This window comes from Otolemur garnettii, unplaced genomic scaffold, assembly GCF_000181295.1.
Source record: "Otolemur garnettii isolate 467f Iridium unplaced genomic scaffold, OtoGar3 scaffold00058, whole genome shotgun sequence".
Taxonomy (NCBI): Eukaryota; Metazoa; Chordata; class Mammalia; order Primates; family Galagidae; genus Otolemur; species Otolemur garnettii.
The window spans coordinates 8,304,168-8,329,005 of NW_003852453.1; the positions used below are offsets into that span (position 1 = coordinate 8,304,168).

The 24,838-nt window shown below is 46.8% G+C and overlaps 1 protein-coding gene across 1 annotated transcript in view; it reads right to left on the reverse strand.

The window, feature by feature from the left end:
- CES5A (carboxylesterase 5A) overlaps positions 1 to 19,113 on the reverse strand; it is a 32,049-nt gene extending 12,936 nt beyond the window's left edge. Inside the window, exons 1-10 of the mRNA XM_023514751.1 lie at positions 19,041 to 19,113; positions 17,768 to 17,972; positions 15,605 to 15,743; positions 13,857 to 13,990; positions 11,024 to 11,177; positions 9,297 to 9,401; positions 7,398 to 7,502; positions 5,947 to 6,084; positions 3,165 to 3,233; positions 337 to 484 (exon numbers count right to left, since the gene is read on the reverse strand). Of these exons, the coding sequence (XP_023370519.1) occupies positions 337 to 484; positions 3,165 to 3,233; positions 5,947 to 6,084; positions 7,398 to 7,502; positions 9,297 to 9,401; positions 11,024 to 11,177; positions 13,857 to 13,990; positions 15,605 to 15,743; positions 17,768 to 17,972; positions 19,041 to 19,113 (1,270 nt within the window). The remainder of the gene's footprint in view (positions 1 to 336; positions 485 to 3,164; positions 3,234 to 5,946; positions 6,085 to 7,397; positions 7,503 to 9,296; positions 9,402 to 11,023; positions 11,178 to 13,856; positions 13,991 to 15,604; positions 15,744 to 17,767; positions 17,973 to 19,040) is intronic.
- Between the last annotated feature and the right edge of the window lie 5,725 nt (positions 19,114 to 24,838).

Sequence of the window (24,838 nt, forward strand, 5' to 3'; positions counted from 1 at the left end):
GGAGGGGAGTGGAATGTCTCCACAGATAATCTTGTCTTTGCAGTTATTCCACTACTCCTTATAGAGTAAATAATCTGGGACATCCGCCAGAACATTACAGGGAGATGGAAATTTTCTAGGTGGTCCTGAAGAAGGGGAAGGAACAAAAAAACAAGAACTGAGCAACATTTCCAAACTCTGAAAGGCATGGAAATTGCAAAGGTCAACATAGCCACATCCCTGACACACCTGGGAAGCCGCAGGGCAGAGGAGGCAGCTGCTCAGCAGACAGCAGGGATCCCTGCAGCCATCGGCCCCCCTGGGCTGTTGACCTGGAGGATGTGCTTAGAGACTCACCTCTGTGATAGCGAGCTGTGACCACCCCAGGGACTACAAAGAACACATCTCCAAACAAGTCCAGAAGACTATCTCGGATTTCATCCAGGGACTGCATGTCACTGAAGTATTCATAAGCCACAGTGTGCAAATATTGTAAGGGGACATTCTGTAAAAAATCATGGTCACAGGAGACCCAGGTCAGCAGCACTGGCCAACAGGTTGAGTACCTACCTATGCAGGCATGATTCTAAATGCTTTACCTGCAGGATCATTTGATCCATACAGCAACCCTATGAAAATCAGCCCATTTCACAGATGAGGAAACTGAGATGTGCAGAGGTGAACTGCTGGGTCCAAACTGGTAGAGCCATGATTCTTTCACAAATCTATTTTCACCTAAATCCCATGCTGCTAACCACAGGACACGGGCCTCACTACCATCTTTCAGAAAGAGTCATTGCTGGGTAGAAGCAGCCACATCATTTGTAGATGCTCAAAAGTTGCTAAGAATTTGCAGATGGTGACAGCAGAGCCATCTTGAAATGTAGGACCCTTCTGAGCATGGGCCCTCTGTGAGAACACAGGCCACACATCCACTGAACAGGCCCAGCTCTGGTACCAGCACTGCCTGCAGCCTTTTGTTACCTTTCCTAAGCCAGTTGGCCTTTTGGAGCCTCCATTCCCACATCTATGAAAAATGGGTAGTTCGGAGGATTACACAAGATGTGAAGAGAAAAGCACGTTTCCCACCCCGAGCAGGCCTTTGGTCCTGCCTGATCCCAGGAGCCCTACGGCCAAGGGCCTTAACGGCTCTTGCTGCCTTCCTGACCTTTTGGCTCAGCACTCATCTCCCCCCCAAGCTTCTCCCGCTTAACTTGCCCCAGGCACAAATGGCAGAGGGTAGAGGTGAACTTCAAAAAGATTCAGGAGTCTATCCCAGTGGTGGTGTTTTTAGGGAATCTCTGCCAGTGCTGGACAAAATGTTGCACCTCAAGCCCCTACCACCAAGATTGGCAGGTTGCCATGGAATCTGGAGGCAAAGCAGGGTACACCAAGCTGCTCAGACTTGTTGATGGGGTCCTTTGGAGCCTGGTGGTTTTTAATCAGGTCCAGGGCAAGGGCAGGCTCTGCAGCAGGTACAGGCTATGGGGCAAGGGCCTGGCTGCTTGGACCCCAGGACCAACAGCTCCCATGGTGCTGGTATCCAAGATGTATATAGAGAGTGGAGTCTCGGGCCACAGTCCACAGGACAATTGGAATGTAAGGCTCGAGGGTTCTCCGGCAAGACTTTCCCTTCTGTATCAAAGAACTACTGACCATTTGGAAAGCAGCACCTGGCATGTGACAGAGCCTAGGGGAGACCCATGCCCTTCTGGTCCCTTTGCACCTTCGATACGAGCTGCTTCTCACCCTGGGACTGAGTCAGGCTCCCTTTTCCACTTGAAATGTCTTCCTGCTCAAGTGTTCCCCTCCTGAAGGCCCAGATCAATGGCCACCTCCTCCCTGAAGCCGTGTTCAATTCAGCCTGAAAGAGTCCACTATCTAACTGACATTTTTTTTTTGCAGTTTTTGGCCGAGGCTGAGTTTGAACTCACCACCTCTGGTATATGGGGCTGGTGCCCTACTCCAGGCACCACCCCTGGCTGACATTTTAATCTCTTTCAAACCTTTGTCCTCATTCTCATCACCACACAGCCAAGACCCATCAAACACCCATCCCTCCACCAAGCCCTGGGGCCTGAGGGATCCCTGCCCACTCTGCAGCCAGAAGGCTTTTTCTAAAATGGAAATTGAATCCTGCAATCCCTCAAATTCTCTCCAATGGAGCCACCTGCCCCTCTGGTGTGCACCACAGGGCCTTGGACATTCCTCTGCTTCATGCACACTGAGTGTCCTGTCATCTCCAACCATCCCACATGGCCCACCAGTGCCGAGGGAAGTGCAGGGACACTTCCCTAAACATTGGTTCCACAAAGAAACAAATGAAACGAACTCAGCACTGAGTCCACCTGCATAAATGTTAGGGGGGAGATGGATGGGAGGAGAGAGGGAAAGAAGGAAAGCAATCTATCTCTACAGCCTAGTGTCGAGAACAGTGATTTCCAACCAGTGTGCTGTATGAAGATCTTAGGTGTGCCATGAACATTTTTAAAGATCATTCATTAAATTATCTTTGAAAGAAGTTCAAAGCACAGTAAGTATTATTCTTTTTTTCACTCTTTTTTGATCAATTAAAGTGTGCAGTGGAAGTTAACTATAGGTTCAAGTGTGCTGTGAGATTAAAAAAAAAAAAAAGGTTGAAATCCGTGGTCTAGAGTAAGATTTGACACGGTATGTTTGTGGCATGGATGAATGAGTGAGTAAAGGATGAGGGTCGTCAGAACCTGGCACAGCGCCAGGCTGGCCACCGTCCTGAATATCGGTTCCTGGTCCTCTGTGTGTTTCAGAATCTGGAACTTCTCAGACTGCAGGGAGATAGTACATACACTTCATGTTACAATATACACTGGGATGGGGAAGCACCCCAACATCCATGCTAATCCATCCCCAGAGAAGCACGGGAATAGTGTGGTAAATAAAGTAAATGAACATGTTGGAACTACAAAAAACTGACGGCTACAGACCCGCCTGGGTCAGGTTGGCTGCCAGGTGGGTTACAAAAAGCCTGTGGGTTTGGGGAGCTCTTTGGATTCAGAGCCTTGTGTGTTGGGATTGGGAGCCCACGCTTAGGAAAGGTCTGTTGAATGAATGAGAAGTGTCTCTCCCCTGGCTCCTCTCCTGAGTGTGACAAGGGTGTCTGTTAACAGAATGGGTCTGTGCAGCCCCACGTCCCCAAGCTCACATACCAGGATGGAGTGGATCAGGCGGAGGGCTACAGACTTGTTGGAGCCAGCGAGGACCTCAGGTATCTCCTTCTGTGGAGAGAAGCAGGGTGTCCCCAGTGAGCCACCTGGCTATCCGAAGGTGAACCAGTCTCTCCGAGGGCCTGGGAACCTGACTTTCCAAGGGAAGAGTGGGAAGAACAAGAACCTTTGATACACTCTCACGCTTGATGGAAGGCAGCCACCCCCATCACACCCGCAGCCTTGTGGGGCCTGAGTGACTGCCCTGTGGAAAGGAGACTGTTATGGGCTGGACTGTGTCCCCCACAAACTCCTCTGATGAAGCTGTAACCTACAACACCTCAGAATGTGACGATATTTGGAGACAGGGCCCTTACAGAGGTGATTAAGTTAAAATGAGGCCAGGAGGGTGGGCCCTGATCCCATCTGAATGGAGTCCTTCCGAGGAGGAATTTTAGACACACAGAGACACCAGGAATGAGAGCACATGGAAGGGAGACTGCACCTTGATCCTGGACTTCCAGCCTCCAGGACAGTGAGAAAATGCCTTTGTGTTGTTTAAGCTGACTAGTCTGGTGTTTTGTCACCACACCTCAACCTGCCTAATACAGACCACAACTTGGCTCCCACACCAAGTTCAAAGAGAATCCAGAAAATCTTGAAACTTGGTGGTTTGCTGTTCTCCTAAAGACCTTTGCAGTCAGGGCCTCTGGGAAGCCAGCTGTAGGGCTGGGCAGGGAGGCAAGGAGGCTGGTGGCTGAGAACACAGGCTCCCTGCCCTGCCCTCACCAGCTGTAAACTTGGCATGGGACATAACTCTTCCTGCCTCAGGCTTCCCATCCATAAGATGGAGACAGTGACAGTGACAGTTGCTCCCATGCCAGGACTGTGATGAGAACAGCGTGAGCTGATATTTGTAAAGCTCACAGCAGTGTTTGGTACAAAGGAAGAGCTATGCATGCATCATAATTTGTTAAATGATCATTTTCTGGCAATGTTATAACCTGAAAAAAAGAGAGGCAGAAACACCATTCACTTGTCAAATGCATCTGCTTAATGCATTTTTTGCTGAAGATCTTGGGGTAATAAACCACAAGGGCATCATGTGGATATCTAAACACACCTGTGTCCTGGAATCTGAGGGAACCTCTAGAGTTACTCACATTATCCACAAGCAAATTCGAACTACTAAAACCCCTCAACTAATGAGCTGGAATTTGCTTCTGAAGGATCTCCTTTGGTCTCCAGGAGCCAATAATGGATTTAATTACAAGTGCACATGGAATATTGGCACCAATACAGGTTTCTGAGCTGGGAAGATCCGGGTATCAATTCCCATTCTGTCACTTGAATAAGTCCGATACCTAGTGCTTACTGAGCACTCACTCCACGCCAGCCTATTTGACAAGTATCTATGAGGTGTGTATTAACACTATTCAGAGAGATTCGGCAACTCACCTAACATCACACAGCAGGTAAGCAAAGAACCTAGCACTTAAAGGTGGCGTCTACATGCATAAAAATCATACACTACTGGCTCCATAGCCGGGAGACTTAGGAAAGTCATTTTAGCCTCTTTGAGCCTCAGTTTCTTTAGCTGTAAAATAGGAACAATAGTGGCTGTTTGCAAGTTGTTGCACAGATTGTTTGCTCTTGGGAAGGCACCCAGGGACAGTTACAGTGGTTTTGCTGGTGGCTGTCACCAGTAGCACCTGCCTTCTTCCTAGCACACACCCAGAAAGCACTAGAAGGCTTTACTTAAGCCACAAAATGTGACTCAGTTGCCTCATTTACAACATGAGGACAGAAATCCTCAGCTTCACCCCCAGAACATTGCTCTGGAGATCAAATGAGTAACGGCAGAATATCCTTTAATAATCTAGTGAACTCTGGGTTCTGGTTCTTGACAGTGACCAATGATATTTTTAATTTAACATACCTCTTTGTTTCTTAAGCTCATTTCCTCCAGCTTAAAACAAAGAGGTTGGTCTCTATGAATGAGCTTTGAGGGTGTTATGAATGCAAACCCTCCGGTCTTCTGAGGACTGATGAGAAGTTCACTTTCAATGGGGAGGGTCTTCCTAAACCACACTCAAAAAATCCTGGCTCCTTCTCAGCTCAATGATCTCAACTCAGAAGAGCCTTTTCCTGACCACCCTTTTTCTACCCTGAAGATGCCTTCTCTCCGCATTTGTATCCTTCAAAGCATCTGTCACTCTCTGACATCATCTTTTCGACTTATGTCTCATCTGTCTCTCCCCTCCAGAATGAAAGCTCCCAGAATGCTGAAACCGTGTTCACAGCTGAATGCTCATTTTTTTGCAAGTATGTAGTAAACACTCAGTACATACCTGTCAAATAAATAAAACGATTTGATAATTTTACCACCTGCACAACCTTTAAGATCATTTCATCATTTTTAGAAGTCACAATGCCAAACTGTGGCTGGACATGAACAGTTTAAAGGACTGAAGATTTTTGAACCTATTTGAAGGTCAACTCTGAATACCTTGAAAACAATAATTTACAATGTTTTATAAGAAAAGACCAAAGGAACTCAATCCCCACTGTAAACCTCATCATGTGAGGAGCAATGTCACTCTCTGTGACACCACCTCCCCGGGTCCTCAGTTCCCCTCTTTCAGTGAAGGATTCTCACTCTGTTTTTGGCTGGTGGACTCCAGCCCACAGAACACTTGGTGTCATCTAGAAAAACACCCAGCTGTTGAAGCAAACAGCTACATCACTGTTGAGGAAGTGGCCGTGCAGACACCAGACCTCTTACCAAGGGCAGAACATAGCCACACTCCTGGTTATTGATGCCGATGATAGACGGAGTTGCTGCATATGCTTGTAGAGACAATAATTCTAGCGGCTCATCCGGGAAGAAAAGCCCATCAATCACTCGCGTGAAAGACGCTTTCTGTAATGAGGAAGAAAAGAAAAATCAGTCGCTGTTTTTGCTCACAAAATCTGCTATCCCCGAATCCTAGCCAAGCTAAGCCAACCTTGGCCTACAGCAGTCAAAATGCATTCAAAAAATAGAAACAAACCACTTTTGGCCCAGCTCAATGCAACAGTCCCTGGACCAGCTTTGCCACTTTCTTGCGCAAGGGGTTAAACTTGCTTCAGTTTCTCATCTGCTAGATGGAATAATAGTAGTACCAATTTAAGAAAAATAATGGTCTAACACAGTGTGGTTCCTGGACCAGCAGGCTCTGAGAACTTAGAAATGCAAAATCTCAGGCCCCACTCTGGGTCTACTAAATATGAAAATCTGGGGGTACAGCCCAGCACACTTACTCAGCAAGTCCTCAAGGTGGTTCTGATTCATGCCCAAGGCTGAGAACCACTGGCCAAATGCAAAGGGAAAAATGGGGAGGGAAGGGAGTGGCAAAGATAGCAGGGGCTGGTGTGAATACCTTCCCAGAGCACTGTCTGTGCCTTGAACACAGCTGGGTATTTCTGGAGTCTTAGAAAGCAACAATGGGCTCTAATCATGGTTTCCTTCAGCTTCTGTTTAGGAGTTGGGTAGAAGGGAGCACACAGCTGATGTACTGCAAGCACAGAAATGTGCACGTAGCTCCCTTCCTCTCAGCTTGACACAACATCAGGCCAAGGGCTTATTATTGGTTTAACCTAGTCTAGCACAGCTCACAGTACATCTTTAATGTAAGCCACGTAACTAGCAAATGTTGGAATCTGGCAGATGATGACCTTGCTCTTCCAAAGACTATCAAAGCCCCTCAACATTAGGAGGTACATATTAAATCATGCAGCCTTATTAATGGTCCAGTGATTAAAAAGCTCATCAAAGTTCATCAGGCAGACCTTGCTTAAATACTTGCAGAGGGGTCATCTAAAGGAGCTCAGTCCTCTTCCAGAAGACTGAAGTTTTAGAAAGTTCTCAGTTATTCAAAGCCAAAATGGTTCCCTAATAGAATTTCCAACTCCTGATTTTGACTTTAGCTTTTGGAGGTTTGGGGAACAAGCATGGTCCCTCTTTCCAGTGAGATACCATCAGTGACATAAAGATTTTACCCAGGCTAAGTCACACCCCCGCCTGTCATGTTCCTGAAATTACTTATACAGGTTCTATACCCCACATTTGTGTTTTACCAACTATTACCCCTTTTCTAAGTACCCCCCAAAATTGAATAACCGAGGGATAGGATTTGTGCCCCACTCCATTGACTGAATTCCCCTACCCCTCAAAACTCTCCCCTTTCCCCTCACCTGGCCAAGAGCCAGCAACTCCTTGGAGGATTTTGCCCTCAGACACGTCAACAGGGCCACGGAGTCTGACTCATTGCAACCACAGACACGTGCAACCATCTGCAACTATAATATTTCCAGAGGAGGACCAGGTCAGAGCATGGTACTGAAAACACCCAGCAAAATAAGAGTTGGAAAATGTTCTCCGACCAGCCACAGGCTGGTCCTTGGTACGTGAGTCCATCTTGTGGCCCCTCCTCAGCCCCACATACCTGTAACAGAAGGCGTGCACAGAGGAGGGGTTGACACTGTGTCACCCTTGCTCTCTTGTCTTACCCTCCTTGTTGTCTTAACAAAAGCCAGAGCTATTATGGGTGAGGCCATGGACTGAAGTAAAAATTCCTGGTCACAGAGAGATCAGTCCCGTGACTACATTGTCACTAGGCCCCTGAAAGCCCAGAAGCCCAACTGCAGGGCCAGAAGCCCCCACAGTGAGGAGCAGCTTTGTAAACTCTGTCATTATCAGTTGAGATAAGACTCAGGATCAGATTCTCGTTGTGCCAGCTCTGCGGAGCCCTGGCCTGGAGGCCTGAAAGACCTTTTTTCTGTCCGTGCACTGGTCCTGCTCATTCTTTAAGGCCCAAGTCCTGCCCTCCCAGGCTTCCTTTCAGACCACTGCAGGCCCTACAGCCCCTCCCTTTCTTAATCCCTTAGCAGCTGAGAGTTCCCCACCTTCCCCAGCGAGCCCATTGCTGAACTCTGGCTTGCCCTGGCATTGAGCCTTCCACATTTGTAGAACTTGTCTCTAAAGTGCTGGTTCTTAATTCTCTGGGAGTCGTGGATGCTCTCAGAGTCCAGAGGAAGCCACAGACCCACTCCCTGGGAGAATTCCCCAGCATACAGAGACTGCATACAGTTAGAGGGTGTTCAAGGGCCACCTCCCAAAGCTATCCACGGATTCCAGGGTTTAAAAAAAACCTTTACAATAAAAAGATTATATTCTCCTCAAGTTTAGGATATGCGTTACCCACTGATAAACCTACATATTCTAACAGAGCTGGGAAAACACTCAACAAATGTAGGAAAAAAGAATAAAGATACATATATGCACAAACTGTAGCTTTCTAGAGAATGTTGCCAAAATCAGTATTCCCCATGTGTCGCGGATATATTTATAATCTTATAATTCTGTGTTTCTGCCCTTGGTGAACTCTGCTATTTCATAGAAAGTGCTTAAGAAATTATACCTCTGAAATGATTAGTACTTGGGAGATAGTTCCATAGCCCAGTGGTTAATTAATACATATTGAATACAACATTGCATTTCTTAATTCATTCATCCAGCAAACACTTATGGTTGCACAATATATACCAGCTATTATTCTGGGGACATGAAGGACAGAGAGACTTCAGCCTCCAGGGCCTCACTATCTAGTAGAGAGTGAAAACAAGAAGACAGATAATAACCATCTTGGGACATAGGCCCCGCTGCTCCCTTATAATCCCATACCAGACAACATTAATCAGTCATAGCCTATCCCCACTGGAAACAGCCTTTCTTAATGTAGTACCCTAGGTCACCTAGGTCACCATTCTCTGTGGAATAGAATCAGTACAGAGATGAGCTGTATATAATACCACATACAAGGGACAGAGTTATATATCACAGGCAAAGAATAACGCATAAGATCTAAGAACTAGAACACACACATCCACACACACCAGTGATGCACTGTGTGGCTGGACTCATTTCCCGCTCAACCAGACCTTCCTTGGAGAAGCAAAGCTCACCTTGGGCCAGCATGAGTTTCCCTGGGCAGGGTCACTAAGGCAAGACAAGAGAGAAGATGGCAGTCTACTGACCACAGACTGTCCTGATGAAGGAAGGGGCAGTTGGAAAGGTGTCAACAATATACCTACGTCCTTACTCCTCTTGTCATCAGAGGCCTTCAGGTAAGGAATGATAGCCACCCCACTCTGCATAATGGCTCTGTGGAATAAGCCATTGGCCATGGGAGATAGAATCTGTAGAGAGAACACAGGAGACCCAGGAAAGGTTATCCAGGGGCTCCCCACCCCTCACACACGTCATCCATCCCCTCCTTAAAGAACCTTACCAGGAAGCCTTCTTAAGAGCTCTAGCCTTAAAGGGATTTTTTAAAATCCTGGTTTGGGAGTTCTAGGACTAGCTGTGAAGGTTTGGGCAACTTCGAAGTCAAACTCAGACACGTGAGTTCTGGCTCCTTCTCTTCCTCTCTGGGTAACTTCAGGCAAGTTGCTTAATATTATCTCTAAGCAACAGTTCACTTCTCTGTAAAACCTGGAGTATAAATGGAGCCCATATCACAGAACTGCTGTGACCAGTTGGGAAAAAAATGAACATAGAAATCTTTGCATAGTTCCTGGTCAAATTTCACTCATGAAATGATGGCTGTTGTAATCCAGCTAAAGTCAGGCTAACCTAAGTTACCTTAGAAGGTAATTTTGAAGATATAAAAATACCTTGCATATTGTCAAGTACTCAGCAGAAGCTCTCTTAATCCACTACCAGCATCTGATTTTTGCAATATGCTGCTAACTGGTGCAGAGGAAATGCTGACCACTCAGGGCCAGGGGGCCATTTTCTAGCTTCTCTGTTCACGTCTACTCCCACCAGCTTCTCGCTGACAGGTGTGTTTGCTTCCAAACCCGTATTGTCGGTTGAACTTGTTATCCTCATTACCTAGTCAATGACACATCTTGGGAACAAATGAACCATATGTGTAAAAAGGAAACAAAGTTACATCTGGGAAAAAGAACCTTGATAAAAGACAGCTAAAAAATATTGCTGTCAAATTAGGTGTGGACAAGATCATGGTAAAATATTTGGAGGAAAAGTATAAAACTCCATAATGTGCTGCCATAAGACTTTTGCTTCTTCTCCTGCTTCTTCTTCTTTTTTTTTTTTTTTTTTTTTTTTTGCCAGCAACAGGACAGAGTTTACTGACAAGGAAAGATTGATAGAAATATTGATAAGCAAAGGAGGGGGAACAGAATCTCCATCAGTGGGGGAAGGGGGGAGTCCAAGTGGAAATGCCCCCCTGTGGGCTTCTTTAAGTTTGGGCTTGCCGTAAAGAAACTGGAAATGTAATTTGAGGACAGGGAATTTTGCGGGTGGTTTATGCAAGAGAGCCCATGTTGGAATTCAAGCCAGCAGACCAACTCTGAAAACATAAGGCCCTGTAGCAAACCATTGGTGAGGGAATGTATATTTCATGGTTTAACTTAAAATAAAATGCTTACACGCATCTTTGGTTGTTTCACGCTTTAGCTGAGTTTTTTTCTATTAAAAGTGTAATTACCAGTCCTGGTAAACTGGATACTAGAGCTTCTACTCTGCAAATATGAGGAATTTTTCCTCAAATTATTACTCATTAGGTGATCTTAGTGATTCATTAAAACTCTTGCCAATGATAGCTGTCCCTTCCATCAAAGGAGACTGAAATACTCAGGATGTTTTTGTGAGGCACAAGGGACATAGGGTGCATTAATGTGTTTGTTCAATCACTCCCCAGTCAAATGGGAGTGATTGTCATGTCCATTTTGAAAAACCCCACCCACCATCACCACCACCTAGGGCCATTCAAGTCACAAAGCTGAGAACTCACCAGGCCAGAGACACTGATGGCTCCTGCTGACTCGCCAAAGATAGTCACAGAGCCGGGGTCCCCACCGAAGAACTGGATGTTCTCCTGGATCCAGGATAGGGCAGCCACCTGGTCCTTCAAGGCCCAGTTCCCTGGAGCATGCTGATCTTGCGTGCTGGGAGCAAGAGGCAGGGTGAAAATTCTCAGTTGGCCACACTGTTCCCCACCGCCCAAGGAGTTCTGAGTAGAGGCTGGTGGCAGGTGTCACCCATGAGGGCTTTGGGTGTCAGAGGCCTGGACGTCCTAGAGAAACCAGGCTTAGTTCTCACCCTTGGCTAGGAAGGGAGTTTCTTTGAGAACCTGAGGAAAGCTATGCACCCAAGAAAAATACACATAAAATGTTGCTTGTACAATGTCAGGATATTCGCAGGCTCCCCTGAATTCATGAATCTCAGAAGAGTCTCACATCTAAAAGTTAATCTGTACCAGAAAACAAGGCCTTTCTGGGCACAGAGATCTAAATAATGAATATATTTTAAAAAATGATAATAACAGCAACAGCAGTAACTGTAGCTGCAGCAACACATACCAGACACTGTTCTAAGGGACCTATGGCCAGTACTCCCCTCAGCCTCACAGTCTGGGAAGTGGATAATGCTGCTTTTTCTTTTCTCCTCTGGGGCCTCTCTCTGCCCTTCTCTGCCCTGTTCCCAAAGCTGACCTCCAGGGACTGCATTACCCAGACTTTCCCTGTGTGCAGTCAGTGGAAGATATTAGCAGGTACTTGGCTGAGGCTGGGCTGGAGGGAGATGGGAACGTGTGCCCCACCACCTTGGGCCCTGTCTCTAGTGGGGAATATTTCCTTCTCCACCTTCTCTCTCAGACCCCCCACATTAGGAAAGATGCTGGCAACACCAGCTCCATTCCATCACGGCTCCCACCCTGATCCCTCTCTTCCACTTCTGTCTATTCTGAGAAAAATTAGGCCTCACCAGTTAAGATCTCAGCTTCTAGCCTGGACACTTACTTTCTGTGTGATCTTAAGAAGTCACTTGACCTGCTTTGCCTCAGTCTTCTCACATTTAAAATGGAGAAAATGAGAGTGCCCGCTTCACATGGTTGCCTGGCACACAATAAGCACATCCTATGCACGTTAGATACATGTTAGCTACTGCCCTTGTGATTCAGCCACCCCTGAATCAAAGCAGTGCGGTAGCTTCCCAAGTGGACTCCCCAACTGCAGTATGGCACCCCTAGCCTAGCCTCCACTCTGCTTCCCCATACACGGTTCTGAGCAGGGTACTCCTTGGTCCCTTGATCTGTCTTGGGAAAAGCCCATACTCCACACATAGCCTGGAATTCCAGGCCTTTCCCCTCAGCCCGTCCTGTCTTTCTACATCCATTTCCTGCTATATCCACATCTACCCACACTTGAACCCAAATGTTATAAATTGTTGCTGGAGATCTTTCTTCCAAAGAACTCTTATGCAGAATCCTAACATAGAAAGCAGTTCCAAGTGTAATTGCTATGGTTGAGGCACCTGTCAGCCCACCTGGCTGCTACTTCCCAGGCCCTGGGGGCTACAGGCCCAACAATGCCTCAATCCCACACATGGCACATCCCATCCAGCTCCCTAACCTTTGTACAGCAGCGTCCTTAGCCAAGCCCGCTCTCTCCCAACCCCTCCTCCTCAAGCATAACCACATCTCTAAGATGTAGCTTAAATGCCACTTCTCTTCTGAAGCCTCCCCGACACCCTGCAGCTCCCATCTCCATTTCCACAGCCAGCGGCTTCTCACTCTTGGAGAACCGATCACGTCCTGCCAGTATCATGGATATTTGTGTCCCTGCCTTACCTCCCCCACTAGCCTCTGAACCTCTGGAATGCAGGATTCATGTTTGAATCAATGCTGCCTTTCCTCAGAGTAAGGGACAGTGGGCTCCATGCACAGTTGGGGCCCAGCCCCTCTATCTCTCTTTGCTCACATTGCACCAGGTCAGGCAGACTTAACCTGCCAAATTTTAGGCAAGATAACAGATGTGATCAAGAGACCCAGCTCTGTTCTGTGACCTCTGGGATGTTGCTTAGTGTCCCTGTGTTCCTATTTTCCAGTTAGTTGTGAAATGGGAATAACACTAGTGCCTTTCTGATCTGTAAAATAATCTGTAGGATTATTTTGAGGGGGAGTTGAAATTAAAGCACTAAAGGGCTCAGCACCGTGCCTGGTTCAGTGAGTGCCCCTATATGTGTTTGGTATTACTGGAGGGAGGGAAGTCAACACAGCTTAGAGAAGTTCTTGGATAAGCATTTGACACTACTAACTTCTCACAGTTTCCTCTTTTCCAGGGCACACAGTTGGGCCACATTTGTGGAGGCCCCTGCAGATGGATGTGGTCATGTGATTGAATTACACCAATGGAAAGCAAAAATAAGTCAGGACCTTTCCCCCACCTCCACCCGACCCGGAAGAACCTCCCTTGCATGAACCTCCTTGCAAATTCTCCTTCCACTGGCCAAATGCAAAAGAGCTGAGACCCGAGAATCCATATTAGTGCCACAAGGTGGAAGGAATGTGTGTCCCTGGTTGACCTTGTAGAAGGATGTCTGTTAATCAGGGACATTCCGTTGGACTTTATACTAGAGTGAGAATGAGATTTTTATTATTTTAAACCATAGCTTTACTTGTGTAAGAATGAGATTTTGTTCCGTTCAGCCACAAAGATTTGGAGCTTTATCTGGTTACAGCTGTGAAAGTTATCCAGCTAATTTATTAGGGCCAAATTTGTTGAATGCTGCTGAAGGCTCAATTTCCCCTTGGGGATCTAGCAGGTCAATCACTTGGGGAGACTCACCTGAAGAAGCCAAATATTCCCAGCCGGTACTGGGTGGTCACAACCAGCACGTCTTCATAGGCAGCCAGGGCGGACCCATCAAAGACGGAGGCTGAGCCCATCTCAAAGGCGCCCCCCGGGAACCACACCATGACCTGAGGAGGGAGAGGAACCAGGTCAGTCAGCCTGCCAGGCGCCCTTCCCCTCCCTCTGGGTGTTGGGACATTCTTTCTTCAGGTGAAGTACAAATGCTTCACTTTTCCTTCTTAAGGAGGGTGAGAGGTTTTTGTCTAAGAAGGCCCACAGCTGAGCCCTGGTGCCTGAAATCCTGGTTTTGTTTCCCATTTTACCACTGCCTACCTGTGTGATCTTGGGAGGATTACTTAACGTCTCTGAGGCGCTCTCTTTTTTTTTAATCTATAAGATGTGACAAATGATGGTGTGTCACTTATCATGAGGTTTATACAAGATTCTGCATCTAAAGCTTCAAGAACAGGATCAATCAGACACTTCGAGTGCTCAGAAAGCATTAACTAAATAGCAGTGAGCCTGTGACCCACAGGGAGAAGGAAATCACGGGATAGAAGAGCTCATGCAGCTCAAGATGTTTTAAGACTTTTCTCTGACTTCAGAGGAAAGTGTGGGAACCTTACTATATTGTTTAGAAAAACTGGGACCAGGGAACATAAATCAGTATCCAAATGGTATTATCCCTGTTTGTATATGTAATAATAAATCCCCTCCATCCCTCCTCTAAGGTCATGTTGGTGATTACCACCCTTGGAACAGAGAAAGACAAGATAGCCACAAAGGAAAAAGGGGAGCTGGACAAAGCATTGGCTTTGGTGCCAGGATCTAGCACTTACTATGTGCATAGAGCAAGTCATTTCTCCCCTTCTTGTGCCTCAACTTCCCTGTCTATAGAATGGGCCCACTCACTCTTACCCACTGGGTTACTGTGGGAGTTAAATGAAATAATGTACTGTGCCTGGCACACAGTAAGCACTCAATAGATGTTTCTGTTATGATGCAAGACAGCACGTCTCCCACAGCAGAGGCATATGGGAGAGAGGAGGACGGGAGGGTGTGGCTAAAAAAGTAGAATGTGCCTTTACCCCACTCACTTACATGGGGATCTTTTACATTCTTAAAGGAAATACTTAACATTACTACCTGCCTTAATTACCATAGACAAACTTATCCTATTTTAAAAAAGGATTTCTCAAATTAAACAAAAAAAATCAGTCCTTTTAAGCAGTATCTTTTCTGAAAGGTTACAGATTATTAAATGCTCAACAGAGGGGAGAGGGAAAATAAAATACAAATAAAAAGTCACTGTCAATAAAAAAAACCAAACAGGATGGATGGGTGGAGGGAGGGTGATTGGTGGGGTCATCTCTATGGTTTATCTTACAAGGGTACAAGTGAATCTTTCTAAAAGCAGAGTATGAATGTCTTAACACAATAACTAAGAAAATGACATGAAGGCTATGTTAACTAGTTTGATGAGAGTATTTCAAATTGTATATGAAACACCACAGTGTACCCCATGATTGCATTAATGTACACAGCTATGATTTAATAAAATAAATAAATAAAATTTAAAAAACCAAACAGAAAAGTCAATAAATTGAATCTGTCGTTATAATGATTTTTGGAAGTTATTACCATGATTACATTTCCCTTTTACTCAACAGGAGGCTAAGTTTGATTCCAAGCACACAGCCACCCTGCCTGGATCCCAGGCCAAGCACAGCAGTCAGCCTTACTGAGAGCTGGGAGCCCATATCAGCGTGGGCCGGCGCGTAGATGTTAAGGTACAGGCAGTCTTCCGATGTTCCGAATTTGGGGTAATGCACCCTGAGCAAGTGTTGATCTGATAACAGCCAGTCTAAGTTCTGGAAGCACCTTGGAGAAGGGGAGGAGAAAGTCCTCAGAATTGCTATCAGCAAACTTGCCTGGAGGGGGCTCTTCTTGTGACAGCAGGGTGACCTGGCCATCTCCTCTGCCTATGCAGAAGAGATATCTGGGAGTACAAGGTCTAATCATGGCTCGCTCTCATGGTTTCCAACACAGACAAACAAACAAACAAGCAAACTATAATTCTCTTTGTTCTGGTGCCAGGGTAGAAGAGCACACTGTTCAGAATAATTGTCCATAAACCATTAACCCTGACAATGTCCCCATGACTATGCCAATAATACAGACATATATAACTTAAATAGCTCAACGATTCCCAGATTATATGCAGAGCAGGACACGGGTTGAATTTCAAATGCTTTGCTCCTGCAGCACCGTCTTCTGTTCTGCAGAAGAGCAAAACATGTCCAGGCTTCCCTACCAGGAACCACCTGAAGTTGGACTTTCAAGCAGATGCTGGCATTCAGGCTTTGCTCAAACTGGTCCCCTGCTTGGACGGCCCTCTCCTCACATCTGCTTGCTCATGCTCTTCAGTTTCTTTCAAATGCAGTCCGAGGGCCACCTTCAAGAAGCCTCCTGAGATTGCTCCATTTAGAACATAGTTCTTCTTTGGAAACACCCTTCTATTTTGAGTCCTTTCCTAGAATTGTCCTAGGCTTGCACGTGAGCATTACCATCTCCCCAAACTCAGCTAAAAACTGAGGACTCTGTCAGTCACCTCTGTACGTCATGGCCCCAACACAGGGCCTGACCCACAATAGGATTAAACCTAATTGTTTATGTGAATATTTCTATAAGTGCTTAATACACTTGTCATGGTTTTCTTACTAAAATAGTGTACAGTACCTCCGTCAATCTGCCTCCGACGGGTGTTTATGCCTTCTGCCCCTTTGTATGTGATTTACCAGAAATCAGGCCTTGCTACTTTCAGCAAAGCCACCACTGACCTTCCCTCAAAGGTAGGTTAGGTGGTCCACTGTGCTTCCTCAGCACCCTTCTCTGGTCCCCTAATGGTTGCCCTTGTCACCCGATATTTTAACTATCAATTATTCTTTACGTCCCTATCTACAGGCTTTCTGAGGACAACTGTGATTAATCCACTGTGGTGTCCCAGGGCCTAATGGAGAGCCAGTTATCAAGTTGTTTTCAATGAATATTAGTTGAATGAATGAATGAACAAACAGGGGAGTTCCAGCCTTATGTCCTCAGTCCCTAGAGCCACATAGGGTCATCTGTGGTAGGGAGTATCCCAGCACCAGAGTATTCCTTCTGCCTGGGATCCTAATGCCAGGAACTGATGTGGCCCAACATGTAGGCTCCACAGAATCTAAGAGCAAGATGCCTGAGGGTTTTTAAATCTTACTGCCCAACTCACCCATCCACAATCAATCTGGGAACTGGTAGTAACCCACTCAAGCTTGAAATCTGCAGTGATTGGGAACTCTGTCTCTCAGGTCCCCCCCATAGAGACATATTCCTGTATGTATTCCACGGTGTTTATGGAGCTGTCACAATGGGCCAGGCATTGCACCAGACACAGCTTTAACTGCCAGAGCTACAGGCCCTCTGGTGTGACTCTTCTCTCTGAAGCCCTAGCCCAGTCTGACCGTAGAGACTATACCTGAATGAGAGATCACACAGAGGCACCTGGACACTCCTTCTGACCAGTAAGCCCACCACGGTGTTTCCCAAAGCTGGTGGCTACTAGGAATCCCTACAGAGCTTTTAGATAACTGTTTGCTAAGGCCATCTTAGGAAATTCTGATGCAGGAAGTTTGGAAGGGAGCCCAGGGAATCTACATAACTTGAAAAAATGCCTCCAGCTATTCTGGTGACCAGGCAATTTGAAAGTCTAGCAATGCCCAGAGCAGTAGCTAGCTCTGTAGCCCTGTCCCTCTCCCTCTTCTCTACCCTTCCGCGCCATCCCTCCCCTTTCCCACCTGGTTGCAGAACCTTCATTCCCCCAACTCCCAGGGTCACAGGCCACCCATGAGACCAAGCCTGGTTCTTACAAGTTAGGGTAGGAGGTGGCTTCTCTCAAATCATCCCAGGGTGATGCAGGCTGTGGATCCGCAAATCGCAGGGGCCCCAGAGGGGGGTCAGCATAGGGGACCCCAAGGAACACGTTCACAGGCACAGGGCTTCCCAGCACAGTGACTTGCTTCCCCTGGACCCATCCCAGGCTGGTGTTTCTTTGTGGCACTTCAGCAGAGAGCCCTGAGAGAACACACAGGAAAGGGTCAGGAGCTGGGGAGAGTCGGGGCACGGCCCCATGTGGAGCTCCCAAGCTCTTTCTGTGCAACAGGAAGTATCTGGGGTCCCTCCCCACGAATCCATGCCCACTGTTTCCTCCAAAATTGCCTTAGAAGTCACTGCAGAGTGCTGACTTAGTCTCTGCTCGGAGCCACAACCTTTCTCCCAGTTCACTTGGGGATGCTTCTCCCTTCTGCCGTGCAGAGGCTCTCCCTCATCAGCAGAACCAACACAGGCAGGCTCTGCAGATCCAAGGACCCCACAGAATCATCTGCCCAGGGCTTCTCACATTCTGTTCTTTCCATACCCACCAGCATAGTTACTGGGACATCTGTGCATCACCTGTATGATTATTGGCTTTTTATTTTTCTTAAAATTAAATTTGAATAAACTCCTTTTAAAATTTTATCTAGAGGAATCCTAAACCTTCACAGCTATGAAATTGTGGTTTAGATGATGAGTTAAGCATATGCTTTTGAATAAATATGTAATAAATATTCATTGACAAAAATTTAAAATTCACACGCAGATGCCACCTGAAATCAATGCATCCACTTCTAGGGGTATGACGACATGACGATGGCACTCACTCTGGGAGCTGGCATGCAAGCATCTTGGTTTCCACATAGAATGTAGAGCCTTGAGAAGCACACCGCCAAGCTCCTTACTTAGCAGGACCTGGTGTCTTGGCGCTGTTGCTAATGGCACTCCATTACCAAAGTCCTATCTCTGCAGCCAGGTCTACAGAAGCACAAACTCTGTCCCACAGCACTCCCCCACTGCCCAGGACAGATCCCCTCCAAGTCCCTTGCCAGGTCTGAGCAACCTAAGGGTAAAACCCAGGTCTTCAGTGCCAGACCCATGTCTAAGAAGGAAGCTGTGGCCCATGGCTCTTAGCAATGCTAGGATATTGGCACCTGAAGATGCCGTGTGCCCTTCCATAGGCCCTCAGAGACCTCTGAAAAATGACTTACTTCCCACCAGCAGAAATTCCTCCCCCATCCCGTAATCTGAGAGCCCTGGATATCTCACCCTTGGTGGTGGCTGCAAGCAACCCAACAGCCCAGATCAAGGCCTTCCCTGGGTGCACCCAATCCCCGTCCATCCTGCTGGGCCACCTGGTCTCCCTGGACATCCACAACAGCTATTGGCCCAGGGAACTTCGATCAGGGGCCAACAAGGGCTTCGTGGTGACAGGCAGATGCAAGCAGGCAGAGAGAGATCTCAAGGATAGTGAAGAATAGCTTCAGACCAATATTTTCAGAGGAATTGGCTAAGCAAGACTTTCCTGTTCTGATGACGTAAGAAGCTGATGATTAACTCTTGAACTTAGGAAGGCTAATTTGGTAGGCTTTGGACTGGTAGATACACTAGAATTAGAAAGGACATTTCAGACCAGGTAAGCCAGAGATCTCAAAGTCAGATGCCTCCAGGGGCTGTGAAGGCAGCAAGCAAGCAGTGAATGCCACTGGCCAGGAGAGGTGAAAGAGAGTGAGGGGGCTGCGGGAAGCTGGGCAGCCCGTGCTCTGTGCAGGCCGTGATTTCTCAGCTCCAGAAGCGTGTGGCCTGTGACAGTGTAGGCAGGCCAAATCAACAGTCTGTGGCATTGCTCTATTTTTAAATGTAGCTTCAATTTTTTTGAAAGTCACCAAGTGAGTACAACACAGAGTTTCTACCAGCTTCGTCTTAGGCCAGTTGTCTGCAGTTCTGGTCTGGAGACAGGCACAAGGTGGTGAAGCCACGGAAAGCAGCTCTGCCGGGCCCCATCTTGGCATTCTTGGCTCTCACTGCAGTGCTCTCTCCATTATAAGGCTGTTCTGAAAATCAGCTGGTAAGTCATAGGGAGATCCAGGTCAGGACCCAGGAGTAGCACCAGTCTGCCCTCAGCAGTCTCCACGCCTCATTTAGGGAAAGGGTCCAGGAAGGGGCTTTTCAAACACTCAGGGCTGTACCTACAGGGTCAGAATTATCTAGGCCACTTGAAAATGTATCCTTCTGCCCGGCCTCTGAAGATGTAACAATAGCCATAGCCTGTTTAAAAAGCATCCATCTAAAGCACAGATTTCCCAGAGTAGTCAGTTTATGAGAAAGGCAGGGGAGCCACAAGCAGGTATTATGTGCCTGTTGGATACAGAACTCTGCACAAACAAGCAGGGAGGCCTTCCTCAAGGTCATAGCCAGAGGCTATCTGACTGCCTGAGGTACTTTACCCAAGGGGATTTGCATCAGAGGATTTGAACTCCACCAACAGGAAATAATCTCTTTTCCCCCACTCCAACCCCACTCCTGATGTGTTGCCGAAAATGCAGGGAATTATGGAAAAAGGACTGCAGAGGAAACTTAGGTGAGGGTTTGATTCTTAATTTAGCAACAATCATATGGTTCAAATTAACCTTGAAAATCTTGCAAATTGCCCATGAAATCCAGTGAACAACAGGGGACACCAGTCCCTAAGTATGATGATGGCTGAGAACTATGGGTTGGGGCTAAGGATGAAAAAGATTGGTTTTTATTAGATGTCTGCATGTTCAAACTGTCCATCTTTGAGTTGAGCATAAATCTCTGGAGGTGAACGGAGGAGGGGTGGGCATTTCTAAAATGTTTCCATCTTGCCTGCAGGGTTTACTTTTTTAGATTTAACATTGAGAATATAAATACCTGAATGCCTGTTTATAGACATATTTGTTGTCGAGAGGATGCAAAGACTTACAGCTTTTTAGATATCAAAGCACTTAGCTCATGTCCTGGCCATATTGTAGGTAGTCAATAACGTTTACTAGACTGGAGTCTAAATCTTGCTTGCTAAGACCCACCTACACACTGTTCTTTAAAAAGCTGTAAAGAAGAATGTGATTCCTTCCTTCTCCCTGCCTTTCCATGTGAGCTGTTCCTGTTACGGCAGCCCTAAGCAGCTAAATGCCCTTGCCTGTGACCTTGAGATCCTTAACAGAGAACTGGGTTCTATGTTGATTGTTCTTCAGAACCAAGGGTATCCTTGAAAACATTCCCTTCTTTCCTCTGGGCCTCAGTGTCCCCATCTTATGTTGACAACTGAACAGACACTGTAGGATTATAAGTTCCAGAGACCCAAGTATGAATGAGGTTTCCAGACTTGCCTGTGATGCCAGAAGAATCAGCACAGGCTGGAGAAGCTGAAAAGTTTCTGAGAAGAGAAAGAAAATTGTTGCTTCCAGGACAGGTGAGTGACTCTGAAAGTACAGATTTTGCCATCTCAGAATGGCATCTCAGCTGGGCCTGTCAACTGGATCTTGAGTGTCCATTTTGTCTACAGCCTTCTTGGCAACTTCAAGACTTCTTAGATTATATTTCTTCTCTGGCCTTCCCTAACTGCCACCAAGAATATTCTCCCTGACCTTGAACTCTGTCTTTCCATCTGCCCAGAATTACCACTGTTCATTGAACAGTTTTAAAGTGACTTCACATGGGGTGGCACCTGTGGCTCAAAGGATAGGGTGCCAGCCCCATATGCCCAGAGGTGGTGGGTTCAAACCCAGCCCCAGCCAAAAAACTGCAAAAAACAAAAGTGACTTCACATGTCCTATCTTCTTGTCAAATCCCTCCCCTGCCCCCATTTTGGATATTTGTCTTCTCCAGATTCTTATCCTTTCAAGCCCAATTCAACTGCCACTTCTGCCAAGAACCTCTTCCAAGAACTTTTCTCTCAGCCTCCAGAACCCCTTAGTGCTCTGCTTTTCCAACCTCTGTCATTTTCTAATTAGTTGTGGCCATGACCAGCTCCCTCCTTGAGAGCACACCAATGGCGTTCCCAGGCATGTGTCCATCACAGCTACTTGCATGTCCCCTGGGTCCCCCAAGAGTGAACTGGGAGGAGATTATAGTCTGGCTGGGAGACAGGGGAAGAGCAGGCCAGGGAGCTACAGAGGTACTTCCAGGCTTTGGAATAGGATGGATCTCAGCCTGGCCTGGGCAGGAACAGAGCATTGAGTGTGGCACTGGGTAATCAGTGGAGGGTCAGCAGGGTTCGGTCTAGACCATGAGCTCACCATTTTAGAAAATATTATCCTCCATCCTCCCAGGAGCCTGGTGCAGAGGGAAAGTGCTGGGGAGACCTCTCCAAGTGAGTCCAAGCTCCCTCTCATTTTCTCATGGGGCCCTATCAGCTTTACTCCACACATACAGCCAGACTAGTGAGGAGCGTGGGTAGGGTGGGAAGGAAGTCTGAGAGGGCTTGGATAAATTTGGAAAAGATCATTGTACCTAAAGAGACTATTTTAATTACTGAATAGGACCGTGTTTACCAGATTGAGTTAAATGTAATTATCTACCATTAACCAGTGGAGCGAGGTATTCCCTCTTTATTAAAAATGGAAATTAACAACCATTAGATATATATAAAAGACGTTCTACCACCAAACTGAGTGTCTCTCGTCCACAGAATCAGAATACAAAGAGAACTGGAGGAAATGGTTCACTAACTGTGTCTTCTGTTTGCTGGTCTTTCTGCACACCACCTCTGATTATCAGGCATCCCCTTGTGTACAGGGCCTGCTTGTTGGGAAACGCTGATGATGTCAGGAAATGGTGACACTAGAGTTTATTTGTAGAATGCCTTGTAGGTAACAGGCCTGGGGATAAATGCTTTCTTAGCATGTGTTACCTAATTTAATGCAATCATTCCCATTTTATAGATGAGGAAACTGAGATTCTACAAGCCAAAAAGGCTGGTGCAGTCTCACAAGGTGGAGAAATAGCACCGTTGAGACTCAAGCCCATGTTTCTTGCCTCCAAGCTGCAGACTTTGCAATTTGGGGAAGGACGGTAGAAGGAGTGAGGAGCAACAGAAAGATCAGGAGGGTACGCTGGCTTCTGCAGTTCTTGGGCCATAAAAAGGATCATCTAATCTTCTAGAAAGATGAATAACCACTTGGCATCACTTCCTCGGACTTTGATGTCCCCATTAATAGCACAGACCAGTGACCTGAATGGCCCCTGAGGGACACAGACCTTTGATGGGCTCACCCTGCTTTCCTAGATGGCTCTGCTGAAACCCTGAGGGAGAAAACCTTGGTGAGACCTAAGAGCTCAGTCTGAGGCTTGACTTAGAACATTGAAGCGTGGTGGAGATCAAAGCCCACTCCCCATTCGCATAAGGGGAGGCTAAACGGACCTTTGAGGTCAGGAGAGCTGCCTCGGGGTGGAAACCAGCCTGCAGGTGGATGAAACAAAGGAAAGATACACTGCTGATGGGATCAGGGTCCTGGGCAATGCCCCTCTCACCTGCATGGGGCCAGGGATAGGGAGGCTGAGGGCCTCCTTCTCATCACCTGTTTCTTCAGGCCCATCTCAATGTTCATGTTAAACTGAACACTTTACTCAGGGAGCTGGGCCCTCACTGGCACTGCAGCAGTCTCAGGACCTTGCACCTTCTGTTTCCTCCTCTGCTCTACTTGCTCCTTCCCGGGACTCTCTGTTAAATAAACTCCCTTTTTATCTAAATCCCTGCCTCAGGCTCTGCTTTCAGGGAACCAAACTAGGTTAGTTGATCCTACAAGGGAACTTAGCAAACTTTCAGTGGAATTCTGAAACTGGGAGTCCCATCACTCAAACAGCATTTTATTATTAAGACACTCAGTGGTGGCTTGGGATGCAGCTGAGAGAGAAGGGCAGCACTGAGGTGTGATTCACACTGGTACCTGGGTATACAGGCAGTGGTAATTATGAGCATTAGGGTGCTAGCTGGCTTTGTTAGCTGCCTTTAAAGTCTTGAAGAAAATGAAAGTCTTGGATGATCTGCTATCAACATAGAGCATGCTGTGAAAATCTGAAGGCCTCCTGGAAGCTTTGAAAAAATAGATAAAAATCTCCTAAAACTAGAGTTAGACCACGCTAAAAATTAGACCCAGGGTTTACCTATAAGGATGGCACAACTGCAAAGGAGGTTGACTTTAAAGCCTTGAAAGATCCCCTAAGCTAAAATTAGGACCTTAGTAGGGAATGATTCCTGAGACATGGAATGGGAACATTGGGTGGATGCCTTTGAGAACCACCAACATCCAGGTTCTCCTAAATTCTCCAACTAGCAAAAGCAGCTCTCTCCTTACAAACTAAGAGCAGACACATCTACCCTGGTAACAATGCACAGACTTATCCCACAGGAGAGAGCTTTTCTTCATCCAGACCATCCTACTCATTGTCCCAGTCCAGGAAGGAAGGCCAGGTTTAAGCATAGCCTGAACAAGGAAATTAGTCCCTTCCCTGGGAGGAAATGGCTTTCCCACTGAATGAATTGCATCATGTGGCTAATATGTCCTGGTAGGATTTGAGAAAAACATGTGTGGAGGTGGATCTTGAGAGTTAAGCCTGAGAGATGGAGCAAGAGATAAGACTGGGTAGGAGAGAACTGTAAACACAAAGCACATTCTCATAATGCAGGACTTACTCTCCTGAGATAATGTCTCAGGGTGGTCCTAACATGCTGCAAGAGAGGATATGGTGACAGCCTGCAGCACGTGAAACAGAGATGCTAGAATTGCCGGGGCAGAGTACTGATGAAGGTTCCAGAAGGTACAGGGATGTGGGGCTGTTAGAATAAATGCACTTTCTAGAACGAGGAACCACCACCTAATGATGTTTCCCAAGAGAATGCCCAGGGGATCCCTTCATCAGCACAGCAAGGGATTCTTTTTTAGACCGAGTGTCACTCTTGCCCTGGGTTGTTTGCTATGGCATCCTAGCTCACAGCAACCCCAAAGTCCTGGGTTCCAGTGAACCTCCTGCCTCAGCCTCCCGAGTAGCTAGGACTACAGGTGTCTGCCACAACACACAGGTAGTTTTTCCATTTTTAGTAG